At 50.7% G+C, this 19,752-nt stretch overlaps 2 protein-coding genes across 5 annotated transcripts; one reads left to right on the plus strand and one right to left on the minus strand.

Annotated features, from left to right (window-relative positions):
* Positions 1–3,499: 3,499 nt before the first annotated feature.
* Positions 3,500–14,695, minus strand: CCS (copper chaperone for superoxide dismutase). Of its 4 annotated transcripts, XM_073883430.1 has the most exons (9): positions 14,559–14,619; positions 14,149–14,221; positions 13,307–13,357; positions 9,129–9,266; positions 8,734–8,911; positions 7,888–7,948; positions 4,114–4,191; positions 3,938–4,041; positions 3,500–3,823 (listed from the first exon to the last, which is right to left on the minus strand). In XM_073883430.1, the coding sequence occupies exons 4-9, from the start codon at positions 9,229–9,231 to the stop codon at positions 3,670–3,672; spliced, it is 678 nt and encodes a 225-aa protein (XP_073739531.1). In that variant the 5' UTR covers positions 9,232–9,266; positions 13,307–13,357; positions 14,149–14,221; positions 14,559–14,619; the 3' UTR covers positions 3,500–3,669. The 4 variants fall into 4 exon arrangements, with proteins under 4 accessions (XP_073739531.1, XP_025734684.1, XP_073739532.1 ...); XM_025878899.2 differs by lacking the exon at positions 13,307–13,357 and having other exon boundaries at positions 14,559–14,695; XM_073883431.1 differs by lacking the exons at positions 13,307–13,357; positions 14,559–14,619 and adding an exon at positions 10,883–10,951.
* A 104-nt stretch (positions 14,696–14,799) lies between these two features.
* Positions 14,800–18,979, plus strand: CCDC87 (coiled-coil domain containing 87). Its single transcript, XM_025878974.2, has one exon. It carries the CDS (start codon positions 14,848–14,850, stop codon positions 17,431–17,433), a length of 2,586 nt encoding a protein of 861 aa, XP_025734759.1. The 5' UTR covers positions 14,800–14,847; the 3' UTR covers positions 17,434–18,979.
* Positions 18,980–19,752: the final 773 nt, after the last annotated feature.

The raw sequence follows: 19,752 nt of genomic DNA on the forward strand, positions 1-19,752 counted from the left end.
AGAGAAAGGGAGGGAGCAGAGTGGGGAGCAGAGGGAGAGGGAGAGAGAGTCTTAAGCAGACTTCATGCTAAGTGCAGAGCCCTAGGTGGGGCTTGATTTCACAACCCCAAGATCACGACCAAAGCCAAAACTGAGTCGATGCTTAACCAGCCGTGCCCCCTGCCAATAAAATTATTTTAGATACTAAAACCAGCAGGCAAAAGTCTGATGAGAAACGAGACGTTTACATAGTCTCCAGGCAGCAGCTCCCAGCAAGATATTTACTAACTGCAAAGGGAAAAATTTTAAGGTTATAGTGAAGAAACTCAGAAGACCCCACCCTAACCAAGTGATCCCATTAAATCACAGCAGTAATAAGATACGTCAACGCAATGTACTGAGAAAGGCACAACTTCACTTCAGTGGTATTCAAGCCAAAGAGACATAACCTCAACCTAATCACAAGAATATGTAGACAAACCCAACTGAAAGACAACCTACAAAATATCTGACCAGGACTCATCAGAAGTATCAAGCCAAGAAAGTGAAGACAAGGAAAGTCGGAGAAACCATCACAGATTGCAGACCAAGGAGACAGGACAGCTAAAAGCAACGTGCCATCCGGGATGAGATCCAAAAACAGAAAGCGATCGTTAGCCGTAAATCTGGAACATCTGCAGTTTAGTTACTAGACTTGTGTCAATGTTAATTAACTGGGTTTGATAACTGCACTATACTTAAACTAGTATTAGAAGAAGCTGGGTGAAGAGAACAGTGAACTCTCTACTGCCTTTCTTATGTACATGATTTTAAAATATTGAGATATAATTCATATACCATAAAATTCACCCTTTTAATGTACAATTCTGTGGTTTTTAGTATATTCACAGGGTCCGGCAACCATCACCACCATCTAATTCTGGAACATTCTAATCACCCCCAAAAAAGCAACCCTTTACTCATTAGCTCTCTATTCCCTCCTTGCCCTAGACCTTGGTGACCATGAATCTTTCTGACTCTGGATTTACTTATTCAAGACATTTCAAATAGAATCATACAAATACATGGCTCTTGTACTGGCTTCTTTCACTTAGCAGGATGTTTTCAAGATTCATCCACATGGCAATTTTTTTGTTACTCTAATTTCAAAAGAAAAAGTTTCTAAAACCTGATTTTTGGGTTGTGATTTTTAGCTAACATATATAATCTTTTTTAAGTTTGTAAACATAATAGTTTCACTGTAGTTATAAATTTAAGAAGGACTGGGCCTCTTTAGCTGCAGTTCCACACTTGCTTCACAGTTGGGCCTTCAAGATGGCTGAACCATGTTCTGTGGTTTAAAACCAAAGTTTAAAAACTACACGGTTAGGGGGCGCCTGGGTGGCTCAGTCGGTTAAGCGGCTGCCCTTGTCTTGGGTCATGATCCCGAGGTCCTAGGAGGTCCTAGGAGGTCCTAGGATCGAGCCCTGCATCGGGCTCCCTGCTCAGCCCGGAACTTGCTTCTCCCTCTGCTCGTCCTCTCTCTCTCTCTCTCTCTCTCTCTCTCTCTCTCATAAATAAAAAAAGTAAAATCTTTACAAATAATAATAAAATAAAAAAACAAAACTACACGGCTAAAGGGCACCTGACTCAGTCAGTGGAGCATGCAACTCTTTTTTTTTTTTTTAAGATTTTATTTATTTATTAGACAGAGAGAGAGAGAGAGCACGCACAAGCAGGGGGAGCAGCAAGCAGAGGGAGAGGGAGAGGCAGGCTCCCAGTGGAGCAAGGAGGCCGATGCAGGGCTCGATCCCAGGCGCCCTGGATCATGCAACTCTTGATCTCAGGGCTGTAAGGTCGAGTCTCACATTGGGTGGAGAGAGCACTTAAAAATAAAATCTTGGGGCGCCTGGGTAGCTCAGTTGGTTAAGCGTCTGCCTTTGGCTCCAGTCATGATCTTGGGGTCTTGGAATCAAGCTCCGCATTGGGCTCCCTGCTCAGTGGGGAACCTGCCTCTCCCCCTGCTTGTGCCTGCTCTCTTTCTCAAATAAATAAATAAAATACAATCTTTAAAAAAAAGAAAACCTACATGGTTAAGAGTTTAAGAGAGAAAAGCTAATGGGGATGTTGATTCTTTAGAGTGGAAAGAGAGTGGTAGGGTTTGGTAAGAGGTTTGGCCATAAGAGGGTTAAACCAGCTGTCATTCCAGAACAAAGGTGGGAGGAGGTCAGGGGCTGGCTGTGGGCAGAGTCCAAGAGGAGCTCCTGCAATGATCTAGGGCCGGGAAAGACAGCCTGGACCCCAGGCTTAAAAGGGGTTTGGTTCCCAGGAATCAAGGGAGCTGGAAAGCAACCAGCATAGGCTGGCAAGAAAGAGCAGGGTCCAAGAGCTAGGGCTGGACGCAGAGCCAGCAGCCCTGAGGGAGAAACAGGCAAGGCCTAGGGAATGGGAGAAGAGCCAGGCACATCTTAGCAAGGCCAGCTATCTGGAAAATCACCTGCCTAGTTCCAAGCAGACACAGTGAGGGGCAAAGTTTGTATTTTGACAGCGCACTGTGTTATAAAAGCAGTTTTGTCATGGGTGAGCAAGCTTGACAAAGTCAAGTGGGAGGTGGGGGGGGGGCAAAACGACAAGTGGGGAGGCCCAGAATCCCTGGCCCCTCACATTAGTGCTTGGATACTGGCCATCCCTGTGAGACGGGGGCTTGGCTGCGGCAGCCTCCAGGGGCCCTGTTTGGCCTCAGAAGCACAGCCACTGTTCCCTTAACTTCCCACGTGCCGGGTCTGCACTAAGCACTTTGCTTATTAGGTTAATTAAGAGCCTTTTACTTGTGGGCGCCTGGGTGGCTCAGTTGGTTAAGCCGACTGCTTTCGGCTCAGGTTCATGATCCCAGAGTCCTGGGATCGAGTCCCCCACTGAGCTCCCAGCTCAGCGGGGAGCCTGCTTCTCCCTCTGATCCTCTCCCCTCTCATGCTGTTTCTCTCTCAAATAAATAAAATCTTTAAAAAAAAAAAAAAAAGTCTTTTACTTGTGAATAAAAAAAAATCCACTCAAGCCAAATTTATTTAAAAAGCAGGAGGAGGGGATGCATGGGGAAAATCTAGGAGTATCTCCTGACCCCCAGGTCAGGAAGCAGCTGGCCTCAGGAAAGGCCCAGAGCGGGCACCCGGGGGCATCGGACATTATCTAACAACTTGTAGGTTCTCCTGTGCGTCTGCCTCATCCCTCTCCTCAGCATACAGGCTTTTTCTGATACTCAGCTGACAAGGCAGAGGGCCACCTGCAGCTCCCAAATTCCCACATTACAGGTCCAACCACAGGGAGAAACTAAAGCAGGATGTGCTTTGACAGAAACATGGCGGCTGTGCTCCCGCACTATGACCCCGACGAGGAGGATGCTGCCCTCAGTACGTGTGCAGATTTGAATCCAGTTTTGTTTGGCTCCAAAGCCAACAGGTGGTCCTCAAAGGGAGGAGAGAGGCAGAAGGACTGTGTTCAGCAAGCCCACAAAGGGACACTGGGACACAGACAAAACCCAAAGTTCTGTATGAAAATAAAACTTTAATTTGCCAAGGGAACATTACAGCGACCCTTCACCCCCTGTACCCGAGTTCTCCTGGGGCCGGGCAAGCAGGGCCTCCCTCCCTTCTCTCTGGAAGCGGACGGTGCTCAGCTGGGGGAACAGTCATAAACCCGAGGCTGAGGCCATGCTCAGAGGTGGGCAGGGGGCTTGGCCGGCTCCTTCCGTCCCTCACCAGCGATAGGCCGGCCTCGCTCCTCCCAGATGGTGAGGCCATCGCAGGAGCAGATCTGCTTGGGGTTCTGGAAGAGGCCAGCAGAGCGTGCAATGATGCCACAGGCCAACCTGAGGAAGAACGGGTGGTCAGGAGTGGGCCCTGGGCACTCGTCTGGGCTCCGCCGGGGTTGACCACGCACCACTGGCCAAGCACAGCCTCCTGCTGGGGGTGGCATCACTCACCTCTCTCCTGAGTTCCCCGTGACCTTGGATAAGGGATGGCCACCCCGGCCCAGGTCGTCTTCTCCCTCATCGATGACCAGGCTTCGGCCGATCACATCCCATACCTTTGAGGGCACATAACAGCCTCAGACAGTCGACCCTGTTAGAAGAGGTCCCCACCTTCTTTTCCACCGTACCTTCAGCTGCTCATCCTCTATCCTGAAGCTGGCTCGGCCATCAGCATCAGCGTGGACGTTCCCCAAGTCTCCACGGTGCTGCAATGAGACCGAGGGGCGAAAAGAGGGGCACATGGGGCACAGCTGCTAGCTTCTGGCTTCCCAGAATCTGATCCCCCTTCCCAAAAGTACCAATGTCCTCCTCTGGGTACAGTCTGGTAGGATAAAGGGATGACCTAGGACAACACCAGGAAGGCAACTGGATGCTCCCTCCAGGGAACTGAAATCCGGGACAGCGACTCCCTTCCTAGGAAGTCATGCCCACTGGACCAGACTGTGTCTCCTGCGAGGCTACTGCCCTCGCTGCATCTCAGCCTCAGAAGCGGTCGCTGCTGCTTTGAGAGCCCAGTTCTCCAGGCTCTTGTTGACTCCTAGCCCTTGGCAGTCTCTAATTCCCCTGGGCATAAGCTGGCCAGGCTTGCCTTCCTGACCACAGAAAGCAGCCAGCATCGTTCCCTGACTCCCAGCCTCCAGGAACAGAGAGAAGAAACACAAGGAGCAGGGGGCCTGTCCCCCCCCCCAGAAACTGGCTCTGCCTACCTTCTCCCTTTTAAGGTAATAAAAATGTCCTAACACATCTACCGAGCACCTACATCAGACATATGCTGCCAGCATGGGGGTGGGGTATGCGTGCCGTTCCCACCCTCAAAGAGCTCGAAGCATGGTGGGGAGATAGACACAGAACAGACCAGTGATTATGAAACACAGACTAAATACAGCAGGGAGTAGGTTTTCTGCTGACCAGACCTTACTGGCAGGTCACAGAGACCCATTTCTGTGCAAATAAATTGTCTCCAACCGGACACTTTAGGCAAAAGCAGATGCTGTGCCAGTGTGGGCTGATGCACACAGCCTTGCTATGAGGCATGGTCACAAAGTATGTCACTGTGTGGCGGGGCTGACAAGCAGCAAGATGCACCACCTCTGCTTTATTCGCTTTTCCAGAAAGACATCTGTGCTGACACCTGGCACCCTGTGTTACCCTGCACTGGTAGGCTTTCTGGTAGAAAGATCAAGGAAAGATCAAGGAAAGGGAGGTGATACTGAGCCCCGAGGAGCATCTTCAGGACTGGGCTGAAGGAGCGAGCAGCCTGGCAGTGCAGCTTAGAGGCATGACCCAGCAGCAGGGTCCTGTCCCTCCCCTGCACTTGGCCAGGAAGAACTGGGCCACAGGGACGTGAATGTCACACCAAGCAGCTGGGCTGGGCCTATATACCCTCAGGCACCAGGGAGCCAAAAACAGTTGTGGACAGGGGCATGCCATGGTTACTCTGCTTTGGAGCAATCCCTCTAGCACAGTGCACGAAGAGGAAGGACTTGGGGGGAGACGAGAGAAGAGAAGGCACCTTGGAGATCAGTTAGGAGATGTGCAAAGGGACAACCAGGCTCTGGGGTAAATCCCCACACTGAACTCACTTCCTGCTGGGCAACAGCAGATGCAGAAATCCCAAAGGAACTCATCAGGCATCATGGTGGCCTTGGCAGTCCAGATGTTACTCGAGTCTTCCTCCACCTCTGTCAAGGACTTGGGGACAGTAGGGCAGCTGGCTCCAGTCCCTTCTGCTTCCTTGCCCTGAGAGGGGCCAGGGCCACAGCAGGCCAAGGCACAGGTGGCAAGGCAGTCTCTGATCTCGACTCCACAAGAGACGCAGTGCTCCCAGTTCCCAAATGCTCCTTGTTGGTTCGGGGGCGCTACCTATGGAGTTTTCCCCGCTATGCCTGACATTCACACTCTCTGTTCTTCACCTGCTTAATTTCTGTGCAGCACCTTTCAAGGCTCAATGAGGACGACAGCCTCTACGATGCACCTTCCCTTATACTTACATCCTTGTGTGCCTCCACTGAGTATGCACTGGACCTAGTGTCACTTGCTAGATTCGGTTACAAAAAGAGAATGGCTTGGCTCAGTCTTGGATGCCCTCTCTCACGCACTTGCTCTGAGGGAAGCCCAGCTGCTGTGTTGTGAGCCGCCCTAGGAAAAGGCCCACGTGGCAAAGGACTGAAGTCTCTGGCCAAAAGCCAGGGAGGACCTGAGACCTGCCAACAGCAACACGAGCCTTCATATGACGGCAGCCCCAGCCAACGCCTTGATTACAGTCACCCTAAGCCAGACGCCCCCAGCTAAGCTGCACCCAGGGTCCTGCTCCAGAGAAACTGAGATGATGAATGTTTCTTTGTTTTAAACCCCCAAGTTTGGAGTATTTGATGCATAGCAATAAATCGTTGCTACACTGAGCACAACCACAGCACCACACAGTGGACCCAACAAAAACTTGTTTGGCTTCCCCAACTTCCCAGGGCAGAAGGGGAAAGGAGTCAAACTTCTTTTTTTTTTTAAGATTTTATTTATTTATTTGAGAGAGAATGAGAGAGAGAGAGAGCACACGAGAGGGGGGAGGGTCAGAGGGAGAAGCATACTCCCTGCTGAACAGGGAGCCCAATGTGGGACTCGATCCCAGGACTCCAGGATCATGACCTGAGCCGAAGGCAGTCGCTTAACCAACTGAGCCACCCAGGCACCCGAAAGGAGTCAAACTTCTAACCCTTTGATATGTCACAGAACCGTCCAAAAAATCAGGTATGTGAAGTAAGAAACATGCACCATAGGGGCACATGGGTAGCTTGGTCCATTAAGCATCGGACTCTTGCTTTCAGCTCAGGTCATGATCTCAGGGTCATGAGATCGAACCCCACAATGGGCTGGGCGCTCACCAGGGTGTCTGCTTGAGATTCTCTCCCTCCCTCTGCCCCTCCCCCACATGTACACTCACTCTTTCTCTCTCTCAAATAAATAAATCGTAAAAAAAAAAAAAAAAAAAAAGAGGAGGAAGAAGAAAAAGCAGGCCTTCCGTAGTCCCCAGACCTTGCAGGTCAGAATCCAGCAGGACTCTACTAACATTTATTTGACCACCACTGACTGTTTTTACAATGAGCCTACTCCCATGGCTACAAGAACTGGTTTTCCCGTCTCTTGTTAAAAAACAAGTCTACCTTAATTACATGAAATGATGTCTTGATTTGCTTCAAAATAATGACAGAGAAAGGCTGGAGGTGTAGATGAAACAGGACCAACCAAGAGTTGGTCACTGTTGAAAGTGGGTGATGGGGACACAGGACACAGGAGCTTGGGACAAGTTTCTGTACTTTGGAATGTTTGAAACATTCCATGCTGGACTAAGACATTAAAAATAACTAAATTTACCTCAGGGAAAAACTGAGTTAACTTACAGCAGAATGCGACGTTAACTAACAGAACAAGCCGTACGCAGATAAGCAAAAACCAAGGCAGCGTGCAACTCACTGCCGATGGGAAACTGGTGAAAAGTGAAACTCCAGGCCGGGAGTTGCACCATCAGGAACGGCCTTTTTAGTTCAAGTAAGATCTTCAACTTCCACACCTTCAGCTTCTCCAGGAAGCTTCCTCCCACTGCCCTTGTCCTGGGGCTCAGGCCGGATTGATGCTTTACTCTGGGCTCCCGGGGCCTCCTACAGGCTCCTGCAAGGATCACCTCTCTGCCCTGCAACCATGGGGTTCTCAGGGGTCCCCCTCACAGGACTGTGAGCTCCTGGGGGGCAGGCCTTGACCACAGAAAGGGTTGATGTTTCTAAATGGAACAAAATAAAGCGAGGGGACCCCACCAAAAAGGAATCGCATGCTAAGGCCCTGGGAGCGGTCTGCTTTGCCTGAGGCTTCAGGCCCTCTCATAGCCTAAGTCCACGCAGATGGATACTTACCCGGTCAGAGTCCTGAGGGCCCCCGTGAGATGCTCCATCAGGGTTAAAGTGGTCCCCACAGCTAAGAAGAAAAGGTAGCAGGTGGGCAGCAAGACACTGGCTCCCAGGCCAGCTGACCCACCCTCTCACTTTAACTCTATTTTTATTTATTTATTTATTTAATTTATTTTTTAAAGATTTTATTTATTTGACAGAGACACAGCGAGAGAGGGAACACAAGCAGGGGGAGTGGGAGAGGGAGAAACAGGCTTCCCGCAGAGCAGGGAGCCCGATGCGAGGCTCGATCCCAGGACCCTGGGATCATGACCTGAGCCAAAGGCAGACGCTCAACAACTGAGCCACCCAGGCACCCCTAAACCCTATTTATTTTACTTGCTCACTCACTCATTCAACAAACAGACTCACTCTGTGCCAGGTTTTGGGGTGAGGGCACCAAGAATCAGATGTAGGTCCTGCCCTCAGTAAGCTTTCAGGGGAGACACAGATGAGGAATCAACTAAGTGCATCACAGCACGACAAACACCATGGCACAGGGACCTGCCCTTCTGTGTCTAGGAGTCACTGCCACTTGAGAGGCAATAAGGTGGCTATGAATAGGAACGTTAAGGTCAGATTTGGATTCAAATCCCACCCCACCATTCATGTGCCCTGGGGCCTCTGACAAGTCCTTTAACCCTCTGAGCCTCCATTTACTCGTCTGTAGACTGGGCCTGGGTGTATACGCCTCACGGTACTTGTGAGGACCAAGTGTGAAAATGTGTGCAGGTGGCTGAATACAGCCCCAGCAATTGTGGATGCACGAGTGGGGGGATGAAGATGCCATGGGGGAGGTTACAGGTGACTCACCTGTTGCAGTTCCCTGTGAGGTCCCCAAACTGATGGACATGGAGTCCATGCAGCCCAGGCTCCAGGCCATCAATGGTCCCCTCGATGAGGCAGCGTTCAGGGCTCAGCTGCAGGAAGCGCACCACCCCTTGCACAGGACCAGGGCCCTCCAGAATGGCAACTGCTGCCCCCAGATTCTCTGTAAGGTATCAGATCCCCAGGCTGGCTCACCACCTTGGCTAGCCCCACACCTCCAACAGCTCAGGAAGGGCAGGGAGAGAGCTCCACATAACTTGCATGCCTTCCCCAAAGCCACTCGAACCCCAAACCCCCAAATCCTATGGTTTATACGTGTACCAGCTCCAGGCCACCTCCCTCCCAGAGAGGCCAAGGCCAGGGCCATAGTGGCTACTCACGCAAAAGGCCACTGCCCATGCCCTTGAGCACCGCCTGCCGCCCTGTGCCTTCCAGAAGGGCCTGCACCTCTTGGCTGGGCAGGGTGGTCTGCACCAGGACCATCTGGTTCTCCAACTGCACTTCCACACTCTGGACACCTAGAAGGAGAGAGAGGGGAGAAGGCAGCAGAGGGCGGACACCCCTGCGCTGGGAGCAAGGAAGAAACATAAGGTCATCCCCCACCCTCATCTTCACCAACCCTCCCATGGCTGGAGGTAAGCTCGGAAGCTGCCTTCTGGCTGTGTGAAGCCCTCATCCTCTCTGAGTCTGTATTTTTATAAATAAAGTGGGGATAAGGCCTCCTTACCCCCAGGAGTGTTGTCTGTCCTTATTACGTGCGAGGCATTCTTTATAACTTAAGAAACATAGATAAGTGTTTTAAGATGTTTTTATAAAAGCAGGCCATCAATAAATAGTCCATTACTCATGATAGCCAAAAGGTGAAAATAACCCAAATGCCCATCAGTGGAAGAAAATGTGTATCCATTATTTCTCAGCCATAAAAAGATAAAAGGGAGAGCGCCTGGGTGGCTCAGATGGTTAAGCATCTGCCTTCGGCTCAGGTCATGATCCCAGGGTCCTGGGATCGAGTCCCGCATCGGGCTCCCTGCTCCTTGGGAGCCTGCCTCTCCCTCTGCTTCTCTCTCTCTCTCTCTCCATCTCTCTCTCCCTCTGTCTCTCATGAATAAATACATAAAATCTTAAAAAAAAAAAGAAAAAAGGAAATGAATTGCTCATAATGCTACCACAGGGAAGTCCCTTGAAAATGTGATGTTAAGTGAGCGCCAGTCACAAAAGCCCAAATGGTAGGTGATGCCATTATGGATGAAATGTCCAAAACAGGGAAACCTACAGAGATACAGAGTAGATTAGGAGGTGGGGGAATAGGAGGCTGATAGCTAAAGGGCACAATTCCTTCACGAGGGGCTGAAATGTACCAGTGGTAATGGTGATGGCCATACAACGCTGAACATATTAAAAACCATTGAACTGTACACTTAAAATGGGACTGTTTTATGATATTTGAATTATATGTCAATAAAGCTGTTATACACATCAAAAAAGAGAGGTGAGCTATCAATCACCATCATCGTGAGAGCTCACATCAACCGTAAGTGCGCTGTGGGCTTTTCTTGTACTTTACCCCTATTAGCTCATTAGACACTCAAGCAACCCTGTGAGGTGGGTTCTATGGTCCCTGTATTACAGATGAGAAAACTGAGGCACAGAGAGATTTAAGAACGTTGCTCAAAGGCCGCGTAGTAAATTGTGGAACTGGGAATTCATCTCAGGCAGCCTAGCTCTGGCGCCTACCCGGACACGGCTCACCCTGAGCAGCAGCCCCCACCCTCCAGGCTGGGTTGGGACCCCCTCCTCTGTCCTCCTGTAGCAGCTCCCTCCTCCCCTGAGTAACTCACGCTGCACTGATTACAATCCTCTGTGAGTGTGGGAGCTCTGTGTGGTCCATAAGGGTCAGGTTCAAAAGTTAGTCTCAATTGCCTGCCAAATCCCCGACATCATCCTGTGTGCACAGAGACTACGGGATGATTCTGACACACGCTTGGCTTTGGGGGCCACCGAGCCAACTCAGAGAAGGAAGAGAAGGGGCTTCTCTTTCATTCAGCTATTCAGGGCTCCCAAACCTTTTACGAGAACTCTCCAACCCTTAGCCAGTGCACAGGGGATGGACTGAGAACGATGCTGCTGCTCTCACCTGCAGGGCTTACACCGTTCTCTCTTTGATCTTAGTGTTTGTTGCTCTGCAGGGTAAAGCCCAGGGGAGCTGTGGGCAGTCCAGAAGACAAAGGTTAAATAAGCCAATTGACGCTGTTGAGATGGTGCTCTGTGAACCGAAGGCTACAATGATTGTTGGTGTCCCCTTCCTCTTTGGTTTCCCTCCTCCGTATTCTCTCAATAAATGTGTGCTGGGCTTGGAGAAGGCCAGGGTCAGGAAAAGCATTGGTCCTTGTCCTCAGGGAGCTCACAGGGTGCAGGAGAAGCGAGGCTATGCCTGGATTAACCATCAGGCAGAGACAGGAGTAACAACCCCCAGGCTACGGGCAAGGTACTCTAGCTGTTCAGATTCCTTCCAGCTCAAAAGGGGGCAAAACTGGGCGATTAGGGAGAGGCAGCACCCGAGAGAGGAATATGTGGCGCGTGGTTACCAAAGCTCTCACAGGCTGGTTTCTCCAGACCCCCTGCGGGGGCGGCAGGGACACTGTTGGGGGAGGGGCAGAATTTGTAAGACATCAGAGGAACACACGCAGCCCCCCCCCACAAGTACAGGGTATTCTGTGAGAAGAAACCCCCCAGGTTACCAAACTGGCCCTCACTTCACACAAAATTTTATCCTGTGCCACCAGGCAGCCTGTGGAGCATCAGGAGCTCTGGGTCCACCTAGAGATGCCTCTGGATGTCCATGGCTGCAAAGGGGGTACAGGGAGGATGGGGGAACTCTTGTGGTCTGAGCCTCCAGGGGATGCCAAGAGCTGTGCTCTGCCTTACACACATCAGAATGATGATACTGTCCTCATCTGACAGGTGAGGAAACGAGGCTAGGCGGTGACACACCTGGCTTGAGGTCACAAAGCTTGGAAGGCAGCCTGTCCAACCCCCAAGCTGATGCTCAGTCCCCTCGCCCCATAGAAGGTAAGGTTGAGCCCTCGAGGCTGATTTTCGGAGGCTCCCAGGGCCCAGTGAAGCACACAGTGCAAGAAACTTTGCTCGCCTCATTTAACAAGCAGACACTAAGCACCTATCACAGGCAGCGTTCCAGGCCGTGGAAGCAGAGCAGGAAACAAGTCGGGCAACATCTGTGCCCCATGAGATAGCATGCGTTCCAATGCAGGGATACAAATGTCAAATAAACACACAAGAGAGATGCAGAGAGTGAAAGGTATGATCAATGAAACAGGTGTTAGGGAACAAATGGGGGGCCAAGCCACTGAGGCTGGTCAAGGAAAGTTTCTCTGAGCCTCTAAGCCAAGGCCTGGATGTAGTCAGGTAAGGGCCTTCCAACAGAGAGAACAGCATGGGCAGGACACTGACATGTTTTAAGAAGAGAAGGCCCGTGTGGCTGAAGCCAGGAGTAAAGACGGTAGTAGGACAAGGAGCTGCAAGTGGAGACCAGTCAAGCAAGGCCCAACGGGAAAGAATCTGGATTTTAATTTTAATGCACTGGGAGGCCACTGGGAGAAGGCACAGTGTACAGCGGTTGAGAGTGTGGACTCTGGAGTTGAAATCCGGAGTCTGCTTGCCACATACTAGCTGTGTGGCCTTGGACAAGTTACTCAACCTTTCTGTTGAGTTTTCTAGTCAGCTGCTTCATCTGCAAAAGGAGATAATACTACTACCTACCTAAGAGGGTTACTGAAGGCCTAAATGAGCAGGGCAGTGATAGTATCTAAGGTATAATTTTAAAAATCACTTTAGCTTCTGTATGGAAAAGCTATTGGAGGGGGCAACAGAGGCAACAGGAAGCCCAAAGATGAGGTTTGTGTGTGGGTCAGGGAGAAGGAAGGTGGCTTGGATTCGTGTGATGGCCAAAGTATGGAAAAAGAGAGGCTGAATTCTGATTTTAGATACACAGCAGACAAGACTTTCTGATGGACTGACTTCCACGCAGGTGGTTCCTGTCCTGGGGTCTGATTCTCTGCTCCTCAAGTGGGAGAGCCCACTGGGGCAGCTCCCCATAACTATGCACTTCCTGAACTCTTGAACTGCACCTGAACCAAGAAGGCTGGCTCCCCAGCTGAGCAAGATTCAGTGCGGCTGGTGCAGTGTGCCCAGGCCAGCCCTTGCTTAGCTCAAAGCCCAGTAAGAAAGAAAACATAAGGCCACAGGGAACTCTAGGGTGTGTGATAAGGGTTCGAGGAAGTGGGCCTTGGGCTAGAAGCTAGCTCCTCCCACTTATTCCTAGAGGAGCAGAACCCTCTTCCCCAAGCCCCAGGCCTCCTGGAGAGGGCAAATTTCTCTCTCTCTCTCTCTGTCGCTCTGCTTCAGTATCTGTCCCCAAATGCTTCTGCCCAATCAGACTGCCACCTGTAAGCCCTTCCTCTCATAACTTCTAAGATTTAGTGAGCTCTCACTGCATGCCAAAGATTTTTCTAAAGTGCTTTACATGTATTAACCAACTTACTCTTCGTGACAATCCTCCGGAGTAGCTTCTATTATCATGCCCATTTAAACGCTGAAGAAACAGGCAAAAGTAGTAACCATGCATGAAGTCTAAGTGCCGCTAAGTGGCAAAGAAGAGATTGAAGGCAAACAGTCTGACTCTAGGGCACATACCCCTATCCACTACTACTGCCCTGTACCGGCCAAGCGCTACCACTGTCCCAGCTCAGAACCCATCTTATCTCTTCCCAGAACTGCTCTTCCATGAGCAACGCTTGCATGCTCATCCTTACCTGAGGGCAGGGACTGTGTCTGAAACATGTGTGAACACTTCTCCCTAAAAAGTCCCCAGGGTCTGGTCCATACCTGCTGAATGACTGGACGAACATTTAACAGAATCAAAGGCAAGCAGTTCCCAGCGCCGTGCTGGTGGCTCTGCCTTCTCAGATATTTCTTGATTGTGCAAGGTCACCTCCAGACCAGTTAGCTGGCTTATAAAAATTGGGAGCTGCATAGGATGGAACATGGCCAGGGCTGCTGTTTTTGTCAAGATTATGCAGTTTCGCAAGCAAGAGCTGCCTGCTATCCAGGGAACCCCCTCTGTAGGTGGGGCTATCTATACTCAGCCTAGCTCCTCATTCCCTGGGCACCTAAGATTAAGATACCAGTGTGTCAGAGCCTGTAGAGGGCTCTGGCAAGGCAGGCTTGAGATCGGTACTCTAGGCTCTGCCTCTGGGTCTCTATGTGACTCTGAGGACGTTCCTTCCCATCTCTGGGTTTCAAAGTAGTGTTGTTGTTCTAAGAGATTTGCCGGCTCCTTCTAGAGGCCTCCAGTCTGTCCGCACAAGTTTTTCTGGCTCTTACCTGCCACCCCTTGCAGGGAAGTGCGCACCGCGTCCACGCAGCTCTGACAGGTCATCTGCACTGTGAACTCCAGCTGCAAGGGCGGCAGGGACTGGCTGATGAGAGTCGGGGACCCCTCTTGCGTGACTCTTGTTTCACTACTACGACCACCCCTATGACCACCCCTAAGGCCTGGGGAAACGCCCTCACGTGACCCCTTCTCAAGCGCCCTCATTATCAGTCGTGATCGTTCCAAGACCAAACCCCCAACGTTAACGCCAAGGGCCCTGCTAGTCTCGCACCCGTTTCCCGCGGAGGCCCCAGGCCCTGCCCCAGGTGCCTACTCCTTCCCCTTTTTCTGCGTTAACAATCACCCCAGGGGCCGAGGCTCTCTGCCCAGAGAGGCTCCCACACGAGGCCTCGACCCTCACCGTGCAGGCGGTCCCGCGGTCCCCGGAGTCCAAAGCCATCTCGGACCCAGCCACCACCCGTTGGACCTGCACTGCTCCGGCGCAGAGGCGCAAACCCCTAACTGCGTCGCGGGGAGGCGGAGCTTCGGAAGCCACACTTTGCCCCGCCTCCTGGTACGCGCGCACGTCAGGCCCGCCCTCCGACGTCACGCGTTGGACGGTACTGGCTGCGCAGGCGCGCTCGGTCCCTGGTTGCCTTAGTAAGCGCTTGGCCACTTTTGCCCGGACCTCCCGCGCCTCCAGGGCAAAAATGGAGCCCTATAAACCAGAGCCCGAGCTTCAGCGGTTTTACCACCGGTTGCTGGGCCCGCTGTCGCTCTTCCCCCGCAAGGTGACGCGCCCAGACTCTCAGAAGCACCTCCCGCCGGAGGTGCCGATGCTTTTGCCCTTGCCCGTCTCCCGGCTGACGGTGGCGTCGCTGTGCAGCCAAGTGACCAAGCGGCTGGCCCGCAGTGGGCTGTCGGTGCGCGTGCCTACCGAGAGCCGACTCCGTTTCACTGAGGTCATCCTGGACGAGCTGAAGTGCAGCTGGCAGGAGCCTCCCACAGAACCTAGTCTGAGCCACTTGAACAACCAGAGACTGCGGAAACGGCTCCTGGCCTACGTACTGCTCAGCAGCGAGCAGCTATTCTTACGCTACCTGTACCTGCTGAAGACCATGTCGACCCGCAGAGGTGTCTTCACTGAATCAGCCACACTCACCCGTTTGACCGCCAGCCTCGCCAGGGACTGCACAATCTTTCTCACCAGCCCTGAGGTCTACCGTTGCCTGCTCGCCGACTTCCTCACCCTGCTGAAAGTAGAACAAGCCCACAGTGGCATGCATAAGCTGCGCCCAGTAGGCCCTACTGGGGCTTTCAGGCTTTACCCTATCCCATGGCTTCATAGCACCAGCTTCGCCCAAATACCAAGCAGCAACCTCAACCTAAACTACCTCATCCAACTCAGCCGCCCGCGGGAGTTTCTCAGTGAGCCTGAACTGGATCCGGTGAAGGAATTGAAGTCCATCCCCCAGCCGAAGAGGAAAAAGCCTCTCCAATGGCTGTCCTCTATGCAGAAGAAGAGAGAGAGCAATTTCAGTTCTGCACAGATTGTGTCACTGCCCAAGTACTCTGTGACTCCCACCAGCAGCGCTCCCTCCACCTCGCCCCACTTGCCCCTCTACTCCCAGCTCCAGAGGAGCCATTCCATGCCCTCTCTGTGTAAGGGCTGGAAGCTAGCAGATGAGTTGGGCCTTCCTCCACTCACCCCTCGCCCCTTAACCCCACTGGTCCTGGTTCCAGAAAGCAAAACAAAGCTGGCAGGGGACACAGTGGCTGAGGACCTGAAGCAGATGATAAAGAACATGAAATTGGAGAGGACTCACTACTCACCACTGGACTCAGGCCTACCCCCACTCCTGGGGGCCCTGACCCGCCGCCCAGCTGCAGCACATCGCATGCAGGAACTTCAGAGAATGTTGAAGAGCCTCGAAGAAGAAGAAGCCACTGGGCAGTGGGGCCTCCAGTGCCCCAAATCCTTTCTACTTCAACCACAGCCAGTGACTGTTACTTTGAAGCTAAGAAATCAGGCAGTGGTACAGGCAGCTGCTGTGCAGATCTCTGAGAGAAACTTTCTGGACTCCTTCCACGTTGACGGGGCCGGAGTCCTATACAACCACCTGGCCGGTGAACTAGAACCCAAACTTATCGAGGAAATGGATATTGATTGCTTTGTTGGCAATAACATCAGAGAGGTCTACAAGGAGTTGATGAGCCGTGTCTCTCTTGACCACTTCTCTTTTGACCAGGGATCCCTGGTTGAGCCTGCAGCCAATAAAGACTGGTCAGCCTTCCTGTCCTCAGCCTTTCTACATCAAGAAAAACAGTATCACATCATCAATCCCAAGTTAGCTGGGCTTTATTCCCAGAGAGCAAACATTTTACAGTCCTATGATAAGGCAGCCTCCCTCACATCACTACAAGCAAGCAAAGGCTGGGAGAAGTGGTCCAACAAAATCTCATGGATGAACTGGTGGAAAACCACCTTGTCTGTGGATGACTACTTCAAGTACCTCACCAGCCAGGAGACAGATTTCCTCCATGTCATCTTCCAAATGTATGAAGAGGAGGTTCCTGTGGAGACCATAGCCCCTGTCAGAGAGTCCCTAAAGATTCAGTACCCACCTCCCTTGCTGGAAGATGAAGAGCCAGACTTTGTGCCAGGAGAGTGGGATTGGAACACAGTGCTAGGGCACAGCCTGGGAAGTAAGAGAGTCAGCCTCCTGGGAGAACCCTACAAAATCCTGAGCCTACAGAAGCGTCTGGAGCGCCTGTGGTCCATGCTTGAGGTCCCCCACAAGGACCGACTGGACTTGGCCATCAAGTACAGCTCCAACGCCCGTCTGAGGCAGCTGCCTTCATTGGTGAGTGCCTGGGAGCAAACCCTGAAGCCCATTCAGCTGCGGGAGATGTTGCTGGGGAGACTAGAATGGTTTGAGCGACAAGCCTCTGACCCCAACCGCTTCTTCCAGAAGACTGACATGGGCCTGAGTCGCTTCCTGGAGGAGAATCAGTTCCGCAGCCGTCTACACAGGAAGATCAATCTAGTGCAGGCTCCTTTGGCTTCCCTCCTGGAGGAGATTGAATTAATCTTTGGGGAGCCAGTGACCTTCAAGGGGCGGCGATACCTGGACAAGATGAAGCATGACAAGGTGGAGATGCTCTACCGGCTACAGCAGAGGCAACGGGTCCGCCACCTGACCCAGGGGCAGAAGGCCTCCCACCAGCCAAGGCTGTTCAAGAAGCTCAGCAGCCAGCCTTTAATAACTCCTGGGAATACTCCTGTTACTCTGTGACAAGGCCAAGTGCCCTCCCATCCCTCCCTAACCCCCAAACACCCGGCAGATCCTCCAGACCTCTTGACTGCTTCAGAAGACAAATTATCTGGGAGTGCAGGATTTGGGAACATTGTGCTTCCAACTACCAAGGGACTGAGATTAATACTTTATTTTGACTACAAAGTGCTCATAAAAGAATCCCCAAGCCCAGAAACCCAGTATTCCCATTTATTTCAAGCCATGCACACTGCAGCCAAAATCTCATACATCCAAAAAACTGAGACCATCTGTTGGAGTTCATCGTAATGGTAAATGTCAGACAGAGGCAAACCTTCACCTTTGGAACCCCTCAGCTTAGCATTTATCACACTACATTCAAGTTGGCTGATTAGAGTCCCAAATCAAGAGGTTCTATGACATGATGCTTAAGAGCTAGTAGGGCTCTGGAGTTAAGAGATACGGATTTAAATCCTGCTTTGTAACCTCAGGCAAATTCCCTAACTGCTCGGCCCCTGGACCATCATAAGATGAAGGGGTTGGGTCCAGGTTGTCACTACCACTTCTAGGATCCTGTTGGTAGAGCTAAAAATTTGTATTACATTTTTACCAGTTAACACAAGCACATGGTACAGAGAACACAAGGGTATATATTGAAAAGGAAGTCTCCTTCCTGTCTCAACCTCCCATACCTCAGTTCTCCTCCATGGGGAACTGTAAACATCTACATTACTCAGGAGAAACAGACCATAAGCCATAAACATAGTACCCAAGCACACTGAAAAATAGAATGCTAGAAGGTGGTAAATACTACAGACAAAAGAAAAAGGAGAATAAGTAAGGAAACAAAGGCTGAGGGATGTTGTTTTAATTAGGGTGGTCAGTGCAGGCCTCACTGGGAAGGGAAGGTTTGAGCAAAGGCCTGAAGGAGAGGAGAAGTGAGCCCTGTGGACATTGAGGGTAACTTCCTCAACACCCACTACAAAGCCCTAAGGCAGGCAGGTGCATGGAGTGTCCCAGAAAAGCAAGGTGGCCAGTGCAGGTGGAACAGAGCAAGGGGGGGGGGGGAGAGGAGTCAGAGCCATCATAAGATGCGAAGGAGCAGGTTAGATTATGTAAGGCCTCATAAGCTATTGTATGAACTAGTTCAGAGAGAGCCTATGCACATATGAGCATGTATGCATATATTATCCATGCATATGTGTATAACTACACCAGCAGTAGGACACTATTCTGCTATTTTGCCCCTTTCTTATTTTACCTAACATACCTTGAACTCATTTCATATCGATACACATAGAGCTGCCTTATACTCATGATGGCTATATAGTATTCCACTGTGTGTATTTTTATTTAACTAGTCCCACATTAATGGACATTTACAAACACAAAATGCTCTAGAAAACATCCTTATTCATCTATTTAGAATGTGCAACTATTTCTATAGTATAAGTTCCTGAAAGTGGAATTGTGTATAAGCATTTACATAAAAGCGTAAGTATTTGTAATTTTGATAAGATATTACTGATTGCCCTCCACAGAGGTGATAACAATTTGCAGTATTGTTAACATTGCATGAGTATATTTCTTTCCCCACTCACCAATAGAATGTTACCAAATTTTTCAACCTTTACCATCTAGCAGGCGAAAAATAGTATCTCATTTGAGTTGTGTTCTCATTTCTCTTATGAGTGAAGTTGCACCTTTTCTATGTTTAAAATCTATTTGTATTTCCTTTTCCATAAAATGCCCATGTACTTTGCCCACTTTTCAACTGGTTTTGACTTTTTCTTGATTTTTCAGAGCTCTTTATATATTCAGGAAATTCAGCTAACATGTCAGTAGTTAACATGTCAGTAGTTAACACTTATTAAATTCTTACCTTGTGCAGAACACTTTCCCTACATGATTTCTTAGACTCCTCACAACTACCTTGTAAAGTACATATTTTAATCGCCATTTTGTGCTGAGGAAATGAAGACTCGGATAGGTAAAGTAACTTACCCAGGGTCATAAAGGTAGTAAATGGGAGAGCCAGGACCCAAGCCCAGGTCTGTCCGACCCAGAAGGCTACAGGTGTCTTTTTGGTATACTGATTGTGTGAGATATGGTAAAAGAGCTCTCAGACACAGCCTACCTTATCTGCCTGCACAGGTATTGTGAACACCTCTGATTTCCTTCACTCATCATTGGCTGACACATAAACTTCCACTTTGTTTTCCCAATAAAACAGCATTTCTCAAGCGCTTCCAACCCAATTCCCCTTAGAATGGAGGAACACAAGCATTTTGGTGAGGTTTGAGGGACTGGGGTCAGGGAGGGTGTGTGGGTGGAGGGAAG

Source organism: Callorhinus ursinus, unplaced genomic scaffold, assembly GCF_003265705.2.
Source record: "Callorhinus ursinus isolate GAN/ISIS: 27379988/994484 unplaced genomic scaffold, GSC_fseal_2.0 scaffold51, whole genome shotgun sequence".
Classification (NCBI taxonomy): Eukaryota; Metazoa; Chordata; class Mammalia; order Carnivora; family Otariidae; genus Callorhinus; species Callorhinus ursinus.